Genomic DNA, 24,985 nt, shown 5'->3' with positions numbered 1-24,985 from the left:
AAAATTCAATAGCACTAATTACTAATTTTATCGTGACGTTGAAAAATATGTTTCTCTCAAGTGTTAGTATTCTTATCAAATTTTGAAATTTGTTTGTGAGCTAAATTCAAATAGAAAACAAAGTTAAAGCCGAATCGATTAAAATAAGCATAATTTTCCAAATAAGTCCGTTTGTTGTTTTTGTCAATTTGTTCTACTATATCTGTCCTACTATATTTTAATCGAAAGTTTAATTTAGCTGTAAGCTGTACTCATACATTATCATTCAAGGACTTGCAGTTTTTTCTTTCTCACCGAGAATTTAACGAAATGCATGTATACAGAAGCAGAAGAAATTCTATGTCAACAAAAACAAAAAATAAAATGGAAAATATCAACGGTGACGAAAGAATCAGGAGCAAATACAAGGACTTGCGAATACAACTTATTCATCGTAAGGTTTGTTAATGCGACTCGATACAACTCTAAAATTTTGTGGGACTCGCCATGGATGTTCGCGAGGTTACTTTGAAATTCTATTCTATTCTTGAATTTGCTCCTATTAAAGCTATAGAATATAGGCCCCAGCTCACCTCTGTAGGTCATAGAACGATAGTTATCAGGTAGTGATGCGCGTCAATCAATGCGAGGGTGATGCAAACAGGAAAAAACATTGATGTAGTTGCGGATCACATGGGGACAAATATCAGGTCGTTCCATAAATAACGTATTCATGTGCAACATTAAAAAAAAACAGAAAACATCGCGTAATGAATCATGTTATTACTGGGGCTAGTAATCATTTTCAGTGACAGTTACGTGACAGTACATGGCAGTTACCATACCCTAACAATACCACAATTCATTGCGCTAACTGGTACATACGACGTTCGATAATCAATAATATACCGTTATCCGTTTGAAACATTTCCTCTTTTACAAAGCAATTATACTTTTTATTTACAGCATCGAGTAACTCCCCATATATTACGTTAAAATGATTCCTTAATTATTTTCCCGATATTTATACTAAGATAATTGTTCAAAAATATGTAGATTTTAAATGTTCGTATAACGCGCAAGTGTCATAATTCCATGTACCAAAATAATTATTTTAAAGTAATTAGCTTTTTATTACAATTATAATTTAGAATAATCGTTACCAGGAAGTAACAGTTGTAAAAATAGACAACTCTAATTTAGAAATTATATGTATCATTATCAATCTCCAGAATATGTTTATAGCTTTCAACATCGAGAGGTGTAGGCAACATTCGATAAGACTGAAGTGAGATAAGAGACTAGACACAACTAGTTTACGTAGCGGACATAGATTGTTGAATGAACAAATATTTTCCGGCAGTATACAGACAAAAAAAATGTTCACGTAAGCACGATAAGAAGCCGCATTACTCATGAAATGACCTGACACACGACAGCGAGCTACTTAGCTTGAGTTTAATCCATGTCTTACGAGCTAATATGCAAACATCCAGTATGCATTTTAACGAGCAATAATTACTAAGATCAAACTCGAGCAACAATAGCTGCGACAAAAAAGCAACAGAGATTTCGCGCGAGCCTACCTTTCGGATAATACTGTGCACCTCTGCCCTCTCCATAACCGTGAGAGGGTCCTCGAGTTCCACTGTGGGCCCCTTGACTTTGCCTGGGAGGTATACTTCTCGGACCAGCACCTCCTCCACCGTGTGGATGTCGCTGCGGAGAGATGAATGCATCAATTTCAAGAACGTTTAAAACTAAAAGATTTTTCAGTAGGGACGCTACATTTTTAACTCGGCTTGTATGCCGACACGTTTGATTCTTTTTTGACAGTTCTTTCAGATTTTTATTTGTTATGTATTTGGTAGACATTTGAACGATATTCTGTTGCATCGTCAATGGCATTAAATATACTTGAAACCGATGTAAATAAATTATTGAAATCTCGCATACTTTTTGCTTTATTAAACAACATTTTTGTAGCGTCCTTAATTAAAAACACTATAGATTCGCGCAGTTATGTTGCTCAATAGTCTCAAATTACCATTCTTCTCAGAGTATTCATCGGCCTTCTCAAAGTATCGCTGATGCGCCTCGCTGGCGGCTTTTTTGGATTACTGGATGGAGTATGAACAGCACAGCACTTGATGAACAAGCCCATAAAAATGATAAAACCTATGCCCATCAGCAATACTGCCCACCAGAATTGCTGAAAATATAACAGTTTCAATTAATCCAATAAATCCACGAGTAGCCTCAGGAAGATCAGAATTATACTTACAGTCACCCATTGCGCTACCGTACGTAAAGTATCTTCGTTCAATAGAAGATTCTTCAATCTAGCTAACGGCCCTTCTGCATCGACTGCTCTACACTTCAGAAAGACATCGCAGTAACCCTACAGATGAATATCAATTTATTGTTGCTCCAGGAATTTTTTCAGCAATTAATGAGAAGTTTGAAATGATTTTTAGCGATTCGATGACTACCTGAAAGTTGTCGCAGGGCGATCCAGGTCGAAGACTGATTCCACCGTCGGGCAAACCGACGACATGCGCGAATTCGCTTGTGCTGCGGCAAGTGGCCGGATCGGTTCCATTTTGGCAAGCTAATTCACACAGTTTACGTTTGTCGATGTTCGGAATCACATTACTGGTTAAGAAGCACTCGGTTAGGTTCCACTCCAGACAAATTGATCCCGTGCAATCACCATTGATGCACAGCTGTCAATTAAAATTATATCCAGTTGTATCTACGTTTTTCCTGTGCAATATAAATTGGAGATCTGGGAACCCGCCCTTACCTGTGTTCCTTCGTTACATCTGGTTTTATTAGCTCTCGGTAACGGCGCAGGACACTCGGAGGACTTCCCATTGCAAGTCGAATTGTAACTGCAATCGGATTCGGCCTTGCACTGAACGTTTCTGGATAGTGGCACGAATTGGCATGATTCGCTCGAACAACAGGGTCCTTGACTAGGACTATAACAAGATTATAAAAACAGTTTATTATTACACTGTTCACGGGAAACTTTAGGATCGTAATTTCCAGGATAGATATTTTTATTTGACTGTTCCTTAAATATTGAACGTTTACCGAATTGTTTATACAACATTTAGCAGTACACCAGAATTAAATTACCTTCTAACCTGTTAATGCAAATTCTATTTTACATTATTCAATGTATATGCCTCTTGATAAATAGGGTGTAACAGATTTCATTAAGTACTAAAATGATCCAACATTTAATGGAAAATAGGGGCGATCATAAAAGCAGAATATTAGAAAACTCCCTTTTGAATTGAAAAATAGTTTCATTAGCGTAGGTTTTTATAATGACTAGGTCTTCGTATTCGTTGATGCAATACGAGCTGTAATATCGCGTTTCAATTGGTAACACGTTATTACTGCGGACCTTTATGCACAATTAAAATTTCGAAGTCAATCGTAAGAAGCAGAAATTAATTGAAAATATACTTGTTCTTTTCACAATTTTTCTAAATTAAAAAGAATATAATATTCTTCTTGTCACAGAAATGCATAGAATTTTTAGTCGAGCGATTATATCGAAAATCCTACCTGCATTGCGTGCCGGCCTTCCGATTGCAACCTTTGGCAGTTTTGTTGGTTATTTTATCCAATTCAGACACCTGTCTTGGGTAACAACACTTATCCACGCATTCATCGTCGTCGTACCCGCAGTCGCATTCTTCTCCAGCCTCAACAATTTTGTTGCCGCAGAAGGCCCCAGCAGACGCTGCATAAAACACAAACCCAAAATAACATTCTTCTCACAGCAATCAGCTTGTTTACGGCGCAATTTTTCTTCCCAGCTTTTTGAAATTTTTCCTCAATATTATTTAAACCAGTTTCTCATGCGGTGTCCACATTTCCTTAACGTTGGATTTATGAAATTTATTTCATTGCACTTATATTACGATAAAGATTGTCATAACTCTGAATAAAATAATGTTAATTAATAAAAAGCATTAACTGCTTTTAGAGCTTCGTAAATTTAGCGAACTGACAAGGAAAAAAGATGAGAGAACTATGAAATTGAATTTTCACGAGAAAGGTATATCTGCGTTCGGAATAAAAAGATCTTAATTATATAACTTGAAAATAAGTAGCCATAGGGGTGTCATTGCCCTCCTGCACGCCTTACTTGTGTGTAAGTGAGGGGCATTCGACCGTGAATAAAATTGAAGAAAAAAGGACAAATAGGATATTTTTCTCTTTGAAAGATATGGTTTCAAAGTGAACTTGGTGGACTTATCTACTATTCGTCCAGGAATAAAGTTTAAAAAACAAAAGAAAATTGTAATATATCTAAATACATACATTACATTCAATGATATTCTTAAAATAAATAATAAACCACGACTACCAAGAAGTGCTGTAATTTCAAGTAAATACAATATTTTCAACTTCACCTTGTGGCGCAAAGGAAAAAACCAAGTTGTAGACCGAAAGTTTATTGCAAACTCGAGAAGGTTGGGAGACACTGTTATCGTGCAAGAGTTTAACACCGAAGAACTTCGAATCAGTGGTAGGACAAGAAGCGTAGCGCACAATAGTCGCAGTAAAACCATAAATCGGCGAAACTCCGAGAGAAACGTACGTACCGGTGAAGCAATTTTTCTTCTTGTCTTCGATGGCGTCCAGGACATTGCTGATATTCCCGATGCTGCATTTCGAAAATTTGCTGTTGTTCGGTCGATCGCCGCTCGTCGCTGATGCGAACATGATGTAATTCCCGTGCAGGCCACCGGGTCTGCACTCCGGCGGAAAATCATGCTGTAAATATAGTCGCGAGAGAGCATTAGATCGACTGAAAAAATTAGAAGAAAATCTGCTAAAGAAAAATCAAGCCGTACAGGTGATCCGAAATTGTGTCCTATCTCGTGGGCCAGCGTCAGCTGCGAGACCTTGGGCGGCACTCTGCTGTTGTAATTCACGAACGTAATGATCCCGGTGTTCAGGGACCTTTTCGTCGACTGGTACATGCCGCCCACAGTTTCCGTGTAAGTTTTAAATTGCTCGCATATGCCTCCGGACGCACCGGAAGCCGAAGCGACCCATGCGAGCCCGAGCGTGCCGCCGGTGAAATCTCTGCGAATGATAAGGTCGCGCCGGTGATTACCACGGTTCCGTATTTATGTCAAGAGCGCAACACAGTCGGCGCACGCTAGTCCCCACACAGATGGCCAAAGTGCAATTTTTCAAGTTTAGTCCACAACACACAATGTAGTATAAATAGAGAGCGTGAAATGTCGTTAAAAATTTTCAAATATCGTGACTGGTTGACGAATTAACTTCTTGGAAAAAAAAAAAAAGTACGACCGTGTCGTTACCTGTAGGTGAACACATAAGCGAGACAGAAGTCCTGGTGGTTGCCGAGCGAGTGCAAGTTTAAAAAGTTACTGACGTCGATGTTCTCCATGCAGAAGGGGTTCGGCTCGCCGTACGTCTGCTGGGGCGTGCACGCCGTGTCGTCGTCGATCTATCGGACAGAACGATCAGATGTAACGATCCACGCTCCTGCTTATCGCTGGAATTATGGTCTGCTCCTTGACAAAAGGGACTCGAGATGCGGCGCGTCGGTGCTCGCGATAGCTGTTCACTTCGGACTCAACTCGAACGCCATCGGTAGAACGAAGATGATCTTTATGCAAATCTAACTCTGGCTGACAGTCATTTGGAGAAATTACAAATGAAGACAAATTTTCGTGTCTTATTAAAGCGTCTCTAAAAATATATTCTTCTGTTATAGAAGAGTTATCTTCTGTATAGAAACGAAGGTAAATAGAGACAATGCAGGAAACAAAAATTGTCTGGTTCTATTATGAAAATGATTGCAAGGGGTTAACTTAAGAGTTTGGTGGAATCTGACTAGAGTAATTCACTACTTATTCCTCCGAACCAGGGTAACAATTGCAGCCGAAAAGTATCAACAATGCATTCATGGGATGCATGAAAAATTGAAAATTATACGCCCATCGCATGTTAATCGATAACCCAATACGTCTCCACGACAACGCTCGGTCGCATACGTCGTACAAAACAGTTGCGAATTTTGAATCAATTACAATATGAAATTCTGCAGCAGCTTATTCACCGGATCTTTCGCCGACCGACTTTCACTAAACAGTATGAAAATGAAGAGAGTCTGACAGATTCCATATCAGAGTTTATTGATTCTAAAATAAAATTAAAATCTCGTTGGAAAGAGTGTATCGAAGCGAATGGAGCAAATCTTGATTAAATAAACAGCGTCTAAAATAAAGATACGCAGTTTTATATATACATTTAAAAATCCGACATTTCGCACGCACCAACCTAACATTTCATAATTATACTCCAACAATAATAACTACGATTTACATTGGAATTTAATTGAACGGAGATCCAAACGACGAATTGATAAGTTTTGCGAATGATCGAATCATAACGTAATTGAATTGCTTTGCAATTATAATTCCTTGAGTAATTCGATTTGAATCGTGCACGATCCCGCTAACGATACACTTCAGGCCCTATCTCGACAGCCAGACAACGGCCAATCAGAATTCACTCACCTTTATCCGCTGCACCTCGAATTTGATATTCCTGTGCTTGATTCTGCCGTCGAACCTCGTGTCCCTGTATATGTAGTTAACGGCGGTGACGTGGTGCGCGATGAGCGACAGTATCTCTTCTTTGGTTTTCTCGACGTCGTGTTGTAACTGCGAAACGTTGGCGGTGGGAAATTCAATATCCGCGAATTTCACGTGTTTCAGAACGGTTTATATGGGGGAACGAGATTTTTATAACGGCCGCGGGAAAAGAATGCCCGGGCGAAAAAGAATGCGGAGATGGAAATATTCTTCTAACGCAAGGACACCGGGAATGCAGGGACGTCTAGTTTCGAGGAAAATACGAAATGAAATTACGCCGGCCCCTATTACCGGGGCAAAGCTGTGTGAATGTGACTACAACGGCAGAATGGCTGGTATTCAGAGCATTCGGTGGATTGCGCAAGGAATTATTACGTTTTCGAGTGAAATTTTATAGCGGAAAAGAAATGGGTCAGTTGTTATCGTTTCTGAAAGGCACCGTCGTGTTCTCCGCTTTGAAAAGGAGCCGAGGGGGGTGCGAGAGCGCGCGCGCCCGCGTTTCTCTGTCAAATGCATCCGGCCTGGCTTTATTTGGCTTACCTGTTCGGATATGTGCCGCCATATAAGAGGATCAGTCTGAATAAAAAGGGAGCAAGTGTTATTATAGTCCTCCTTTGGTCTGGCTGCTCTTCGCGCCCTTCGATGACTAGGTTCGTTAGCTTCCCGGGAGTATTTATGACCAGGTGATTCCTGATTGGCGTTCCACGAATCTCCGGATGGTTTCGACTCCTTCACGTTTGCGGCCGGCCTCGGTGGAGGAGGAGGGGGTGGAACGTCCGGCTCGCCAGAATTTTGAATTCTCTCCATCCACTCGACCACATCGTCGGTGACCCCGCAGCCACCGTGCTCGCCTACGGCCAACACGAAACGTTATCGCTATCAAATTATGTGAGACAATAAAATGCCAGACGATCGTTACGCTTTTATTGTGCCCGCTAGAATATCACCCTAAATCGTCCAATACAAACCGGACGGACGCAAACGGTGTGCACGAAAGCCTGCGTTGATAAAGATCAGTTTCCAATCCAACATTATTACACTACGGATTTTTACATACAAAATCAAAATTATCTGAATCAGTTGCAAGAAACGAAAACTAAATACAAATTCTTCCTTCTTACGAGCATTTGAATGAATTAAAAATAATACATTTAACATTCTTCATTCTTTTAATCTCACCGCAATCTTCCCATAAACCCACGGAATCCACAGTAGACTTATTGTTTAATTTTTTGGCAACTGAATAGAAAAACTGTTTTGAACTTTTTAAAATTTCCCTCTTAAAGTTTATTGATTTTTAGATTATATTCCCTTCAAAATATTTTGGAATTTTTTCAATAATGATAATAATAATAATCATTTAACTATGCGTGGTACAAATACAAATAACGCGAGGGGATGTGTTTCCTGCTTATCCTTGCTGCAATGCCTATTGTTGCTGCCTGTTGCCACTTACGGATCGCGGTTTATCAAGCGAAACTGCGATCATCGGAGCGTCAAGCTTTAAGGTGTTCTACTTATTGCTTGGTTGTAAACGCATTTTATGTTATAATTAGACTGCTGACTTCATGCATCTACAGCAAAGATCGCCAAGTGCTGTCATGAAAAATATGGCACTTAATTTGGAGAATACTTTATTAAAATAAATATGAATTTCGATTATTTAATAGAACGAAAGCTAATCGTGGCATACCTCGGGTCGATGCAATTTAAAAAAGCGAAAAAAAAAAATTGGCTGCGTGTCAATACAATAGATTCGATGAACGCCGAGTGCAATTGGAAAACATTATTGAAACGCTTGCGCCGATGCTTCGAGCGCAGTGTATGCGAAGGTGCACCGACTTGCAGCGAAAATACCGACGCGCAGTTTAATTATTCGTGTAATTTCGAAATGCAGGGAGCCGTGTCTGTACAGCGGATGCTCGGACATAATGCGTCACGTAATGACAAACTTAACCGCTTCCCCTTGGGTGTTGTATCGCCCGTAACGACGACGCTATTATTTTGAGGACATGGTCGGCCACGTACGTGCGGGTGTGAAATCGCACTTCCTTTTTCACGGTGACGCCGGCGAACGCAGCCGACGCGACGCGACGCGACGCGACGCGACGTGCGGCCACTGTATCACTTTTTACGAGGCGAGATTTCAGAATGGTCATTTAATGTTTCCTCCGTTTCTTCGACCAGACTCTTCCGTGTCCGATAATTTCTTCGCGAACGGTAGCCCTGCCCGACCGGATATCGGCGTCACAACCTCTACGGATGCAAACAATCGACGGGTTAACTGCCGAAAACCAACCCCAATTTATTTTAGTATTAACACATCTCCGGGCACAAAGCAAGAATTAATCTTGTTTATGCATTGACACTTCTTTAAAAGTGACTTAAGATAGAAATTTCTTTTGCAAGATTTTTCTATATTTCTTGGAAGTAAATGTTATGATTTTATGTATCTAGAAATATTAAAGACTCATTGCGCCCGCGAAGATATGTTGCGGAAGAAAAAATCAATCTCTAGTAGAGAAAAGCTGTTCTGCTTTTTCCTATGCAATTATTTTCTAATTACGGCTCTAAGAAAGTGATACGACTTTCTCCTGTTACGCAAATCGATACAGAATCTACGTTGTAACTGCTTGCATTGTTCGAGGGTATTGTTAAAAATTCAAGCAATGTTGCTTTTTTAATATACCTATTATTATGCATTCTGATACCGCAATTATGGAAATGAATAGAAAGCTTTTTTTTTGTTGGCTTCTTCGAATGGTATTCTGTTGCGGTTCGTGCACTGGTAAAAGCAACATTATTTTCAGAGTATAATTTTCTAAGTGAATCATACTGCCTCGCAATTTTTCTTTAATAATTTCCATTGCTCTCTTATTATATGTATAATTTGCTTTTGTTCTATATTGTTTACTTATACATGTAAACATCATTGAATATTAATCTTAACTTTTTGCATTAAAGTGGTTGATCCATACATATGTGTACAGAAGAAATCAAATTAAAATTTTACACATTTCAGGGATCGTATGAAAATACAATAAAATTTTTATGCATAACGGTGTTAAAAGTTCAAATAGCAACGTGTGCTGAAAATTTGGAAACTGCGGGGCGTATCGATAACCGATTATGATCACCGCGTCGCTTAAATTACCTCGGCACTTTTTGGAATCGAGATGAATCACAAGTAAGAACAAGCGAACAACGATGGTCTCCGATATCCCAGATAATTGCGGCGGTGGCTGCTGGTTTTATTGGCGGGTTAACTGTGAGCCAGGAGCTTTAATAACCGGCCGTATCGGCGTGAAGATATTCGAGGGATTTATTCGCGATATCTACGCAGCAAGGTTACCGTTATAAAGGCCGACGAAAGACAAGAGAAAGGCATGAAATAAAAATCAATTCTTTCTATTAATCGCTATGATAAAACAAAAAACAATGTGTAAACGCATAAATGATCTTCGTGTCGCAAATGCACGAAGATCCGCAGTCTACTTAGAAGTACCCTATATAGATTTGATGCATTTATGGCACGGTGCCATTTAAAACAGATGAAAGATTGAAAGTGTTCAAGAATATCGATATAACACTGTCAACTTGTAGGAATTATTATAGTAAAAGAAATTTCTGGCTCCTGTTTGTTACAACTGATGCGGAACATTCTCATTTTTCCACAAAGATCCGCAGTCTATTCACAGCCAAACTGCAGATACTGTTGCACGATATTCATAACCCGGCGCTACAAGGATTTCAATCAACCGTTTTCAATCAACCATCGCTAAACATCAAGTATACATAAGGAATAAGACATAATTGAAAGGAATAACTTTGTTGAAATCGTTTATAGTATTTAGTCATTGAACTAACCGGTTGTGTCAGGATATTAACATCTTTCTCTAATGTACATGATACACAGTATAATTACAGTAACTCGCCGCACACTTGGAGTGTTAAGATAGTGCAACGCAACAGCTAACTGGTAAATAAAAACATGTCGCGTTCCAAATGTATAGTTTTATTTGGAGGATACAACTGTGCTACCGCCGAACGTGCTAGGTCCGTTCGCGTCGGCTTCTCTTGACGTGCAGGAATTCGTCGGGATTGTGCCGGTCCCGAGGAGCGTTAATGTTGCAGACTCATAACGGCACGCACGTATATCCAGTAGGCAAACAGGCAAGATGGCGGCATTCGTCCACGTAGAGCAATATGGACGACAGCCCGCGATAAATATTATACGCGATCCGGCCAGTGTTTATTTAAGCGGCGGTTATTTGCACAAATGCTGTAAACAGGGCCACGGATCGCGTCAGACCCGGGCGAAATCCGCATGCGTACCTATGGAAGCGCCGCCATCCATACCTAATTCAGATTCGGTGAACTCCTTCGGTCGGTCCTGTTATTCCCTTCCTGTCTGCCCACGCTCCTGCGAGCGCTACACACATGCACACTCGAATGGACTACTTTCTTTCGTAATGATATCGCGAACAGCGCATGGAATTCACGCTATCAAACGACTCCCCGGGGCCCGCACCTTACATCCCGAAAATGTAATCTCCCTGCACGAGCACGGGCACGGGCACGGCGTGGCGTGGCGGAACTCGTTCCAACTGGCAATTGACTATTTGCGTTGCGCAGACATTCTGGTCTATCGTTCCAGTTTTCGGCGGTGGACGAACTTGACTCGAACTACCTTGTGTAGGTAGACGCTGGTTCTGCACCAGCTCTGAGCTTGCGAGCGGAACGTGTAACAAAAGTGAGAGTTTCGTTCTTGCGACGACGGCGCCAGAAATTTTGCACGCGATAGCTTGCCGTATTCTATAGCTTTGCGGTGTTGTTTTACCTTTTGAATGTAAATCAATTTGTATAACCGTTTGGCAATGTTGTGTGTCAATATATCAGCTGGTTATTAATATTATGTTAAAGGTACACATTTTTCAATGAAAGGTACAAATAAATGAAGTGTATAATACAATAAAGTAGTTACTCGAGAGAGCAAACAAATATTTTTGGGACAATTTAAACCCTGGATAATTATATTAGATATTATCTTCTTCTAAACAATGATGACATGAGAAAGCATTTCTTAATGTTGATTGTTGTTGTAAATGAACGACGTACAGTCGTTCCGAGGTTTATTTGAAGTCCACTCCTGAAGTACATTAAGGATTAAACGCAGCAGCCAGCGTAGGAGTTAACTAAATGCTTATTTTATGCTTTAGAGTCTCGTGAAATACGGGGCTGAGTTATTACTACATTGCTAATACATTATGCAGTAATAACACATTCTAATGTGCAACATTAACATCGTTTTCTACACGTACCGGTTTAATCAAAACACTCGGCGGTGAATATTAATTTATACAATATGTAAGATTGTAACAGAAATATATTAGTGCTGCTGCAAGCACGTCCTAATTACAAGAATTTGTATGCGACCTTTCGCGAATGTGCGTACTTGTGATTAATAACATGCGGTAATGATCAATTGAATAATATTCGGAACTTCGATAATAAATAAGAAGATATGTTGACTATAAACGAACTTATTTACGTTGAAAACCAATATGATCGTTATTGTCTGAACTCGCTTGTCTAAAATTGCGTGAAAATACAAATATGCATGAAGATTCAGAGTCTAGTTACGACCACCAAGACAATCGAGTAAAGTTTCGCTAGTTTCGCTCGAATCTTAAATTTTATGACGGAAAAACGTTCTGCAATATTTCACGTTAACTTTAGTGAGGTGGATTCCTTATGCTTTTCACCGAGTCCGTTCGTTTAATTCGTAAGAAGTTGATTAACTTCTCGCTAGGGAACACCCGCTGGTTCAAGAGAAAAAAACTCTTCACTCGTAATTTACAATTGTACTTGGTTCGTTGTCTGAAATTAGTACGCATTACTGCAGTCTTTGGAAAATGTTCGAGAAATATTTATGTATTTCGTAACGCGACCGGAAGCAATTGAATTTTTATAAAAAAATCTAACTTCTTAGGATGCATTTAATTAATTGGACAGCTGAATGAAATGTCTATGATTTTAATAAATAACATATTTTCATTTCATGTTTCATTTCAATATTGTTAGCTCTCCTATTATATGTAGCCGACATATTTATATGCAATATTATGTTCCACTTTGAATAAACCAGACGGTGTCTCTATTCGAGAAATACAATTCTTTGAATGATCATAATCATCATTTATTCGATCTCAAATACTTATTCCGGGATTCTTCTTCAGCCTCGATCGTAAGAACGTTTTCATCCAGTTAATACGCGCGGCTGTTAATAAATATCGTCTTTAATATTTCGAAGTAATCTACCGTATTACGGGAAGCTTCGGCAGGATTAAATCGTACAAATTATAATGCTAACAGTGTATAAGGAGCTTACCATCGGAGAATATTTCTTCGAACAACCAAAAATGTGCAAACACGAGTTCCCCGTTCACGTGGCCAATATTTACAACGAAATGCAATTTCAACAAATTCTCCGGATAAACGCACCTTCTATTTCCTGCGCCCCAAAAAATAGTTGCGCTCAGGAAATTAAAGTATTTCGGATAAACCGATAATCGATATACATACATGTATAACCCCGCCGCCGACAAACCAATATAAATTCTGGCCTCTGAGTTCGCAGAACCACGCAACGATCGAAAGCAATTCTTCCGCGATCGATAACGCTGGTAAAACATCAATTAGTTATTATTATTGGGGTACGGGGAAAGGCAGTTCGTGGAAGAGGAACTTATCAGTTCTCCGCAATAGACTTCAAAGACGAGTCGCTGGAAAGGCGGAGCGACACGTACGCGCAATGTCCTCGGTGTGTATATCTTTCCTCGTGGTAAATGGAGTGGAAGGCGCAATGTTCCGCGTCTACTACGTGGGACTCTATTCGCATCGTTAAGCACTCTTTTAAATCGTGAAAGTCCCGAAGCTCGACCTAGACATTCTACCTGTTTGAGTTCGACCTCCACACAACATTGAAACGCGCGCGCAACCTTCGCTGTGTAGGAACGGTTCTACAGATTTTTGCCGCAACGGGGGAAATTTAACTATCTGCGACTTTCGGGCCAGACAGATTTTTCACTGTAACTTACGACACGGCCCTAGCTAACGCAAGGCATCAAGCTTTACCGTTAGAATTCGCTGCCTCGGGAAATTCCACAAATTACATTTCGCAACACACAATTTACTTTGCCATTCGTCGAACGAATCAGCGATTTATAGGGACATTTTCATCGTACCTTTGAACTTTTACATCTATATGTTACCAATTGGCTGTTACAAATACGGTTTGATTCCTTTTGAATTAATATCGTTTTTGTTCTTCTTTGTTTAATCTTTTTTTCTCTCTCTCTCTCTTTATCGTTCCACGAGCTGGTAGGTCATTTTCTGTTGGAACGATTTCAGACGATCAATAAACGATGCGATACCGTGATTACTTATGTATCTTTGTAATTATGTAATTTTGTAGCTCGTCGATAGAAATGATTGATAACTCGTTAACAAAAGATTCGAAGAATTTAGGAATGTTGTCGTATCGTGAGAAAAATAAATAGATGCAAACCAGTAAAAACGTATAAAGAAACTACTTTTGCATTCTCTTTGACAAGTTTGATTTTATTCGCAGTTTACCTGCTAAAATCATCGAGAGAAGGAATACATATTACATTTCAGAATAAAACGTTTATTTTTGCCGCGTGTCAGCAGACTGACAATTTCGAAAATTTCAGAAATGGTAGATCCAAACGTCCACCGAAACGGCAAGAAGTGGCTGCTTTACGCAGTTACTTGTGCATGCCGGCCCGGCGTGCGTCGTTAAAGTAATTCGGTGAAAAACCATACACGGTCGGTTGCTCCTTTAAGGATGCTTCGCAATGTAATCTAACCTGTCATTCGACGGTTCGAAACGGGGAGAAACGGCAAAGGAATGGCCATCCGAGTGTGTAAATGCAGAGTCGCGCGACGCCGCTACGCTGCAAGGACTGTGTTGACACAAACTATCCGACCAATCTATAGAAACTCCGCGGAGCATAATGGTTCAACAGTTACCCAAACGAGAGACCACCTCCGCCGACAAACTTGACATCTTTCTTTCGCTGACTCTACTAGCTGGCTCGCAGCTTCGAAAGACTGCGCGTTGCCGAAAGATGCGATCATTAGGAGAAGTTTTGCGAGTGTGAAATCGCAGTGTTCGCTCGTCTGTCGCTACGTGGCCGAACAAACATCCGGGGCATTGATCCGTCTCACATTTTCTTCCATTCTTCTTCAAATAGATTTATATACGACAAATTATATACAAATATAATATATCAAAGTTTATATTCAAAATTATATACAAGAAAAAAAGATTGTTCTGACTAAAATATGGAAATATATAATATAATAGTAATCTGTATTATATATTTTTCGTATTATTTGTACGCTTTACATTATATTCGGATTATAGGAATGTTATTCGAATCAAATTTACAATATGTTCGCATTGTACATTTCTTATAAATATCACAAAATTTAATAATTCTAATAATTGAGGGGAAAATAATGAATACGAGACAAGTGTGTACAGATTCGTGTTACGACACGAATCATCTGAAAGATGTCACAAGCGAATGATTACTATTTTTTTAAATGTCCTTGTTTAGCCAGCTTTCCCCTTGTCGGACGATGTCGTAAGTTAAAAATGTTTGCATGTCTGACAACCTAAAATGTGCAAGTCGCGACATTCGGCAAATGTCGCGTTTGAAACATTTCCCAGATCACTGATAATCAAAACGATGTTTAGCCGTCCGGTTTTAGGTAGACCACTTGTGTACATTAGACAAGTATTACGAATCCAACGATGATTAATTTACCAGATACTTGGTAGAGAATATTATTACTTGCAATTTCTGTGGCAACTTGTCACAGAAATGTATTTATATTCTTAATGTCAAACTATACCATATATCTCACAGCCCGGATACAGAAATTTAATCGACATGGCGATTGAAATATCTCTTAAATTGATGATTCCTCGACATAAATAGGTTAATACATTTCTATAAGAAGCGGCGGGCTGCATCGATCTGGCCGTTTAAAAATACACGGTTCCATTTAAACAAGCGTAAATGACCTACGCTCGTGTTTCAACGTTTCCACCTAGCAACACTCCGCCGGCAAGTCGATGAAAGCGCGTTCTCTTCTTCAATTCAGCGAATGTTTCAAAATATTTTCAATAAGAGATGAAACTGGAACACTCTCTATATTTAGGTGAATTCAACAGTAATCTCAAGATTCGATTCGTTAAAAACGAGCTCAAGCGAAGGGAACGAAAGGTATAACGTAAAAAGAAGTCTTTGAAAAATACTGTTCGATAACTTCGTCTCCAGCTAACGCTCGGAAAAAAAAAATTTCTTTCACGTACTTTTAATGTACGATATCGAACTACCTCTAGGTTTTCAGTTTAATAACTGTTTCATTGAAATCTCCGACTGGTATTGATACAATTTTTTAACCGTTGGAGTCACTTTCAAAATATATTAGGGATTGGCGCAGTGTATGAAATCTTTAACGCGCTTTGGTTTGCAAAAGAATTGAAGAATTGAAGAATTGGGTATTTGAAGAATCAATTTTTATTCGACCAATATTTCGATGAATTTTTCCAAACGAAACTTTTTTACTATATAAAGTTTTATTCGATTAATATATAGATTCTTCTGTTAAAGTCTTACTCGAATAATTGTTCGAAACAATTTTTTGAATAAATTTTCATTCAAATAATATCTCGAATAAGTTGAACGAATAAAGTTCGATTCGTTTTTCGAATAAAATATACCCAATGGTTCTGCTGGTTTACGACGTACCCAGTTTGTCTCTCGCTCGAGAACGTCTCTGCCGTTGACTAAATTCTATTAGTTTATTTATCTCGGGCGAATCAGTGACAAGTAAATGATGTAAAATGCAAACTAGTTATTCAGAAACTGTTAATTCCGTTTGCTTAGTTGACTATGCATGTACTAGCCTGGGGACTTGTTTATCCAATTCCGCGACCTATTGCCAACGCACAGTTGTAATTTGCAAACCTCAATATAAACTGTTTGACTAATGTGAGTTGCAATTCGATCGACTTACACGCATTAACCGATGCGATTGAATCAGCAGCAAGTATTCGAATAGTCGAAGAAATTATCGTATAAAGCAAAATAGCAATTGTTGTATTATTAAATCTGTAACGCTGGAACCAGGTAAACGGTTACATCATTGCAGCCTCTACAAATGAATTTGATGAAGCGCGAGTTTGCATAAACACTCGCGATTTGGTTATGAGCGTTTAGATGTTATGAAATAATATTTCCTAACAAATTTCGAAGCTGTTGTTTTCGATAACTCCAAAATACGATACATCCATTCAAAATCGTACAAATTTCTAATGTATCCAAATGCATTATTTTATTAATAAGTGTAATGTATTATTACGCATTACTGTTCCATCCGATACCATACGATTTCTGATTACCTCTATATTTATTTAAAAGAATGCATTATCGTTACAAGGAGACGAGCAAAGGAGTTTTTGTTACGCGAATAAACAAGATAATAAGAATGAATTTCGGAGGAGCCTCGGCAACGAGACATCGCGTGTATGCGGTCTTCCGGCGAAGAATATTTATGGTGTCGCTGTTTCCGTTCGAAATATGTATAATGTTGGGTTACTCGACAAACCTTTTCGAAGATGGCTGTACGGATCGTGGACGTCATTTTCATGATAGATCACAGAATGCAGCGTGTCATTTATCTCGTATGGTGGAAAGTAATAGTGCGCCTTTTCCACGTACCACGCGCCACTGCGAGGCGAAATTATTTTTCCGTGGAACACACCGTCGCTGATGCTCCCGAACACGTGACTGCCAGGTTCGCCTGAAAAAAGAAAAACGCGGTTCGTATTCAGTAACGATTGACGAATGTGCAATGAAAAATATAACAGTCTATACATTCGTAAACAGTCCGCAGCTTCTAAACTCGTTACCTAAACTCGGGCTGCTGTTTCAGGAAAAATAAATTTGACCTTTCTACGATTTCGGGGAATAACTAAAAAGACCGAATTAATTTTCATTTTGTAAAATAGTTCCCACAAAACTTGTTCAAAAATGATAACATTTTTTGCAGCTACGGTCCTTTCAACTTCTTTCGAAATATTGTCCAGCTGGAGGATTATAAGTATCGGACGAGAATGGTAGATGGGGTACGGGCATGTATGTGCGAGGTATGATAAAATAGCAGTGTTTCATTTTATCCTGGGGATGACGAAATTAACTGCGTTGCCGTGTACGTCTAGTAGAGTAATCCTACAGTATTAACACACTAAAATTGCTGTCTTCGCACGCACAGACGTAAATCAGAGTTTTCGGAAAGAACTCGCGTTAAATATGCTCTCGTCATGAAACCCAATTAGGGGGTCGGAGGTAACAACATAACTTAATTTCATATCTCTATAATTAATATAACAATGTAATTGAGATAGTAATTTGCAATGATAGCTATAACAAATTTTTAATTATTCACAATTTGTTACTTCACCGTTTGTTACTTTCGACCCTGATCTCCTCTATAGGTAATAAGATGAAACATTACGCGCGTTCCTCTATTAGATGCCTCAAATTTGTCTTGTAGTATTTAAATTGTTATATTGGATGGTAAGTTTGCTCCAGACCGTGGACACGCTTGGTGCTACCCCTAAATGCATACTGTAGCTCGGGGCATTCATGCTACGACGGACAGCTGCTATAACGAACGAGGTTCCAGAACCAATTACGTTCGTTCTAGCATACTCCACTGCATCACTCGATTGTATATGTATACATACAGCGATGATAACTATGAAACGTTTCCTTCTACACACTGTGTCCCAATTATCCGAGAATGGGTCAACAATGTGCAAGGAGTTAAATAAATATTTAAGAAATCGTCTCCGAGAGCTTCGTTAGACAGTGTCACAAATTGTCTTTAGGTGTTGCATCAATATTAATATCTCCTAAATGCTATAGATTTTCAGGCATTCATTTTGAGATTGTCTCGTCCACAGTTTCCTGATTTTCACATCTTAATTTGTCCATCGATTTGATAGCGATGAATTGGAAAAAAACCAATATCACTCAAAGGTAAATGAATTCATAAAATTCTCCATTGATAATGAAAAATTTAGGTGAAATAAAATTTAAGGTTGCAATAGGGTTACTTGTTCTCGTTCGTAATTAATAGAGCGAAATATTTGTTCATCGCGGGTAGAAAATAGGCGACTAGACCTTTTGATAAGTTAGTAGTATCCCACACAAAATATTCGATCCTATTTTCTTCTCAATCAACCCAGCAAAATGAACTTGCTTCAGCTTTTAAAGAATCCCATTTTTTTTTTTAGAGATTTTTCTTCTGATATTTAACAACATTGCGGCATTGGTGCCGCGTGTCCGCAATTTTCGTGTTATCGTCGTCTTCTAAAATATTTCTTTCAATCCTGCAACGAGAATATCGAGCTTGAAACTTAAATGTCTGTTTCGCGGCAGTCGCGTAGCGTTAAGCAGCCGCCTAGGGGTTGCCGGCACAGATAAGGAGCAGCAGACTTAGGGTGCCCGGTGACCAGCCCAAGTTCCAAATTTTCGTCACCGCCGAAGATAAGGGCTGCTGTTAGAAATGAGGTGAAGACATAGACCTATGTATCATCATACATAGCGTTACCCGCCAACTTTCGGGGAACATCGGGGGCCTCTTGCAAGCCTCTAAAGACACTTTGTGCGCGAACATGAAACTTTCAACAGTCCCCCGCACCTTCGCCAGCCTGAGCGGACAAGTGTATCGCACATTATTCTAATAAAGCTGTTTATAAGAAGGGCGCGAGTGTTCTTCAACACGTAACAACAGCCGTGGAGGGTTCAGCTAGACGGGAGCTGGGTCACGGGCTCGCCTATCCCCTTAGGGCTTCGCTAATTTGCGACCTTCTACCGAATACTCCTACGGTCGAGATATTTATTGCGTTAGTCTCGAATTCGCAAGATTCGCACAATATCTGGAGCGGGGTTAATAAGACTGTAGTTAGACGCAAAGTTCGGAGAAACACGAGTACGAACAGGGTATTTTTCCGAACTGGAGACAACAGATATCCTCTATCCGCGAAACACGCGAACGCATGGAACCGGGTCGGCGTGGTTCGCGCGAACACAAAAGTGAACGCGATATACACCGTCCCAGCAGCCCGGCGACCGAATCCATAATTTAAAACCTCCCTTTGCGCGCGCGAACTACGCTAAATTATTACGCTGCAAATAAAGGTCTCACCCGGTATCTAACGTGACACGCACTTTTGCGTGCCACACCTGGATATCGCGGGGAAACGTGGGAGTAGATGTAACGCGCGCGGAATATACCGTGAAACGGTACACTGGCTCGCCGAGGTCAAAGTTTAGAATGTAACAGCGCGCACTGAAGAAGCAAAGAGGATCACGATTTATGAGTGAGAAGAAGCACGCTCTGCTGTTTAAACTATTTTCTATGTTGCCCTGTGTTCCCGTGCCGGACAGAAGCGCGTGATTGTACTTTCTTTTCGTGACAGAGAGCGCGCGCGCGCCTTCGATATTGCACGGTGACCTTACGCGGCCGTAACATAACATGCTTGAGCGATCCTTGCAGCTGGATGCGTCATAGACGTGCCATGAATTTACGGGCTGCATCGTGCCAGCGATCGAAATTTGCGACGCGAAATGTGTTTGAATAAATAAGAATGTTTATAGATTCCTATACCTTCCAGCTTTATAGATCTTCTTAGAGCTTTGCTTGCGCTTCCGGTATGGCGCATGTATTACCATGTTAGGCTGGTTTTGTGTGTTCCAGATATGAATATTTCTTTGTACGTGTTCGTTTATGTGAATTTTCTGTGCAGAGCACAGGGGTCATTTTTGCTGAAGTGCAATTTGTTTATATATTATAACATTTGCTTAAATATTTCATTAAATAGCTCTGCATGGAATGACCTTTTCGTTTTGTAAATATTTTCATCTGCAAAAATTCTAAAGCTAACGGAGAACGTATTTGGGATAGAGATAACGAGTATCATTTTAAACGAACAGTTGTTCGGTTCGTCTACGTAATATGGTATCTAACGTTATCAAACTCTCGAAAATATCGAATGAATAGAGTATAATAGTAATTGAAACAATGCAAGATCAAACAAGTAAATATAATGAAATCTCTGAAAAGAAAAATAACAAAAGAACTAAGAACGTTCGTATATCAATTTGATCTTATTAAATGTATTAAAGAATGAAAAGAATTAATATTGTTTAGATCCCCCTCCCCTCCCGATCGAACCGTACATTGAATATTTGCGCAGAAATTTCGCCAACGAATCGGGGGTAATACTCGTGCGTAAAATCTGAATCATAAATGCTCAAATTCCTTGCAAAATGGAAAAGCAAAAAGCAAAAAGCAAAAAGCAAAAAGCAAAAAGCTTCGAAGCGAATTTATCGGGCACGCGCGCGGTACGGGATACGAAAACTCGGCCAATAACTTTATAAAATAATTTTATTTCGAGAAACAGATTTTCCTGTAATTAGCCCGGAGATTGGCCATAATTTTTCGAACATTCATTAAAACGCAACTCACCGACTAAGTGGCCCTGGTAGATGTGTGATGTTTCGAGGTCCTCCGATTGGCCGGAGGGGCCCTCAATAATTAGGTTATTGCTAAATGTAGTCAGGTCCCGCTTCAGTCGAATATGAAAGTCCCTTCCGTGCGAACGAAACTTCATAGTCACAGAATTGTCGCGGGTAACCGACCTCTTGGCCCTCAAGTGACCCCGATGGATCTCTTCAGTAGGATAGGACAGTGGTTCATAGTGGTGAATATATTCGTTCAGTCTTCGTGCTGTAACAAAAAGAAAGAAAGAAAGATATCACTTTAGAGCATCTTCATATAAAATGCATATTTAGAAACAATAGAAACATCGGCAAATTTGTGTTATTATTTAGGACTTTTGCAAGATTATTTAATTAGAATAAATTTTTATATAAAATGTAATTATAATGAATCGTAATAGATTTTTATAAAAATGTGTTACGTGTTTAAAAATATAACACACCTTTGTAAAAGTCTTAAATACTTTTCCAACGTCATCATTTGCGAGTGCATGTCGAAAACATATATATTTCACTCTAATAACTAAACTGCAGATTTCTTAATGTATTTATTATAATAATTGAAATATATAAATTGACAAACTTTGATAATATTTTAATTTTCTTTTTATGATGAGCAATCGTTTCGTTGACGAAGAATATTATACTTTCATTTACATTTATATTATCATTTACATTTAATTATTATATATATATATATATACATCGTATAACGATCCGCAACTTAATAGCACAGATTGCAAGTGATTGCAAGAGGAATCGAATTTTGTCGTTCGTTGAGAGAGTACAGGGACGTTAATGTATACCTCGGCCCGGTGGTCTGGGATTTAGTACGAAGAGTGGATCAATTCAGTTCTTGGATCAATCGGTTCCGGTAAAAGCGGAGCTTTAAGGATTAGCAACTATGCGGGCAAGACATTTTAATTTTCAGCATTTCTTAGCCGAAATAGATTATCTCCGAACTCATCAGCAGCAGGATTCACCTAGATATGTATTCGCTCGACAATGGACAATGGGATTGGAGAATATCCGCCAGCATTAATACAGTGCGAGAGGATCGCGTACGCGCGGGTTTCTATCACTGCATCGTAGAACAATATGGTCATAAACCCTTATCGTTCGGAGACATTCGCAAACTAGACACGATTCAGCCGAGTCTTCGCGATTTTGCAAATTAATTTGCACCAGCCGCGAATACTTGAAAAGCTCTTCTCTAGAATTTATCCATCAGAGCTTGGTGCAAAAATAATGGCGGAAACGGAATCGGAATTGGTATCTGTTTCTTGAAATTGACACAGAGAATTTACATTTTGTCGGAATAAAAATTGTTAATTATTACGTCTTATTAAGACGCTTTGCTGCATTAATTCACTAAAACGTTGAATACACTGTGGCGCAATTAAAATGTACGATTGGCAAATGAAAACGTTTGCTTCTGTTTTCCTGCGCATCGGAAAATCGTTGACACTTGCGAGAAAATGAGAGTGGGAACAAGATGAGAATTTATAATCTTAAAAGGTCTGGAAATCCTCGTCGTCGAAATCCTTAAGCGAGCTCATTGTTTGGGGGTACCGGTATTTTCTAAAGGACGAAAATCCCCTGGGCCGGCTAAATGTGGAAAGATGTATTTCAAAGTCTGTAGTTCTGCCATTGTGTTGAGCATCAATGGACACTTTACAGTGATACGCAACCATTAGCTCTGCAGCAGGTAAAACAATTGACTGAAATTAATTTGCCGAACAATAGTCTACATCGGACCGCAAGGCGCAATGGACGAAATAGGTATTTAGAATTCCAGACGTCAGAGTTAAGCATATTTTATTCGAATGGCGAATAACGTATACGATTCTATTCGTAGAATTTATCTGAAACATTTTCCAAATATTGATCGAAAGAGTTTATTTGACGCAATCAGTTCTATGGCCATTTTTATCAGAAATCTATAAAATCCGCTTTCTATTCATTACCAAAACCGGAGATAAGAATTTCTTGGGAGACCAATCGAAACTTCCTTGATTATGCGGAAAACGTTGCGTCCGCACGCTCCAAGTGCCGGTAATTTTACGCAGTACCTCAGCGGATGCTTCGCAGCTGAACAAAAGCTATTCATTCTCCGAAAGCGTGTGTTCTCGAGAGTTTCGCATTTATTATAACAAAAGTCGCGCAAAAGGAAATTCTCATTCGGAAATTCTCATTCGAAACGCTCCAGCATCGTTGTTCGAACGCGCATCGGTGCTTCCGTCGCGGAAAAAACGTGCCATGCCGCACACGGATTTCGCTAGGAAATCCCACCGATCGTTTTTCCGTGACGTTATCATATTGTGTTTCCACGTAGCGCGTACGCGGAAACCGTGTTCGGTTGCGGACAGGAAAAGTGAAACCTTATTAGCCGGGGTGCTCTTGTTGCAATTATTTCACATTTGGCGGGAGATGTTCGGTTAGGTTAATGAGAGACAAAGTATCTCGGGGTAACCGACCCGCCGAGTGTTCTCTCGGCTTGGTATTGCTCGTAATTTTCACGGTAGTGACATGAATTTATATTAGACGACTTTTCTTCGCGATTGCGGCGCGATGTCGGCGCGCAGAAAGTGGGAACGACGGTTTTCCATAGACTCTGCGGCGTAGAGATACACAGCACATACGGTAAACTAACGGTGATAAGACGATGAATTTTAATTCCAGTTGTACGTATATTGTATAATTGTTAATTATTTATTTAATTCGTTTCGCTTTGGTATCCACGGATGCTCATTTCACTTTTACTTACCACTAAACGTAACTCTCTAATAGCAATGGGCGTGTGTTGCTTTAGAACGATGAAAAAACTGCTTTAGTCTATAACTTCAATAATCATTATCATTTGTTAACAAGAAATGAAATACTGATCTCAGTTTGATCGGCTCGATAGGTTTAGTATTAATCTCATACGTGAAGCTTAATACCATTAATATTATGACATGAATTTTATACTATTTAACATGATAATTAACGTGATATGTCTCGACAAAAAAGTCTGAGTATTTATTGTGTATATTATTATTTGGACATAACCAATTTATTTTCTTATGATCTCGGCATGAAAAAATTAAAGTTTAATATCTCGAGCTTCTGTATTTTGCAGCAAATGCAGACAATTCTTATTTTCCATAAGAATCCAAATTCTAGCGATAGATAGCTGGAGAAGTAATTTTTTAGTAATCTAATTTTGAGTAATTTTTGGGACACCCTGTATATTCCTTTACTCTACGATTCGCTCGTTCGAATTACGCGTCCTTAGCGATGCGCGCGAAGTTATCAGCCATTCGGAAAATTTTAAATCGCCAACGCTCGACACAACGCCGTTACAATACCGCGGCAATATCGCCGTTCCATTGAAAACGCGTGCCAGGTTTATTATGATTACAGCTATTTGTTCGCCGGCGAAGGGCACGCCCGCGTTCGCACGCTTATATTAAACTGCATACATCTCCGCAATAACGGCCGATATGTTTAGATGAGTTTTCCCGACAATGAATATGGTACTTCGGCCTAGTCCGAAGTTGAATCGCATAATTACCGACCGGCGTGCAGATGGAGATTCTTGCGCAGTTCTGCGGTGTACGCGGCGGTCGTCTTTATTACGGGATGCGGATATCGCGAATCACAGTTTCCTGAAGCGTATGGATAGTTAAACGGCTT

At 39.4% G+C, this 24,985-nt stretch overlaps 1 protein-coding gene across 3 annotated transcripts in view; it reads right to left on the bottom strand.

The window, feature by feature from the left end:
* Kuz (zinc-dependent metalloprotease kuz) overlaps positions 1–24,985 on the bottom strand; it is a 137,914-nt gene that overhangs the window by 6,070 nt on the left and 106,859 nt on the right. For all 3 annotated transcript variants that reach the window (XM_078182762.1, XM_078182763.1, XM_078182764.1), the window contains exons 2-14: positions 21,276–21,536; positions 17,346–17,540; positions 7,179–7,489; positions 6,561–6,707; positions 5,337–5,485; positions 4,860–5,094; positions 4,608–4,779; positions 3,562–3,739; positions 2,786–2,963; positions 2,472–2,705; positions 2,264–2,380; positions 2,027–2,191; positions 1,566–1,698 (exon numbers count right to left, since the gene is read on the bottom strand). In XM_078182762.1, the coding sequence (XP_078038888.1) occupies positions 1,566–1,698; positions 2,027–2,191; positions 2,264–2,380; positions 2,472–2,705; positions 2,786–2,963; positions 3,562–3,739; positions 4,608–4,779; positions 4,860–5,094; positions 5,337–5,485; positions 6,561–6,707; positions 7,179–7,489; positions 17,346–17,540; positions 21,276–21,536 (2,475 nt within the window). The remainder of the gene's footprint in view (positions 1–1,565; positions 1,699–2,026; positions 2,192–2,263; positions 2,381–2,471; positions 2,706–2,785; positions 2,964–3,561; positions 3,740–4,607; positions 4,780–4,859; positions 5,095–5,336; positions 5,486–6,560; positions 6,708–7,178; positions 7,490–17,345; positions 17,541–21,275; positions 21,537–24,985) is intronic.

The sequence above is a fragment of the Augochlora pura genome, chromosome 6, assembly GCF_028453695.1.
Source record: "Augochlora pura isolate Apur16 chromosome 6, APUR_v2.2.1, whole genome shotgun sequence".
Lineage (NCBI taxonomy): Eukaryota > Metazoa > Arthropoda > Insecta > Hymenoptera > Halictidae > Augochlora > Augochlora pura.
Note: the sequence above shows the minus strand (reverse complement) of the source record. Positions and strands in the feature narration are given on the sequence as shown.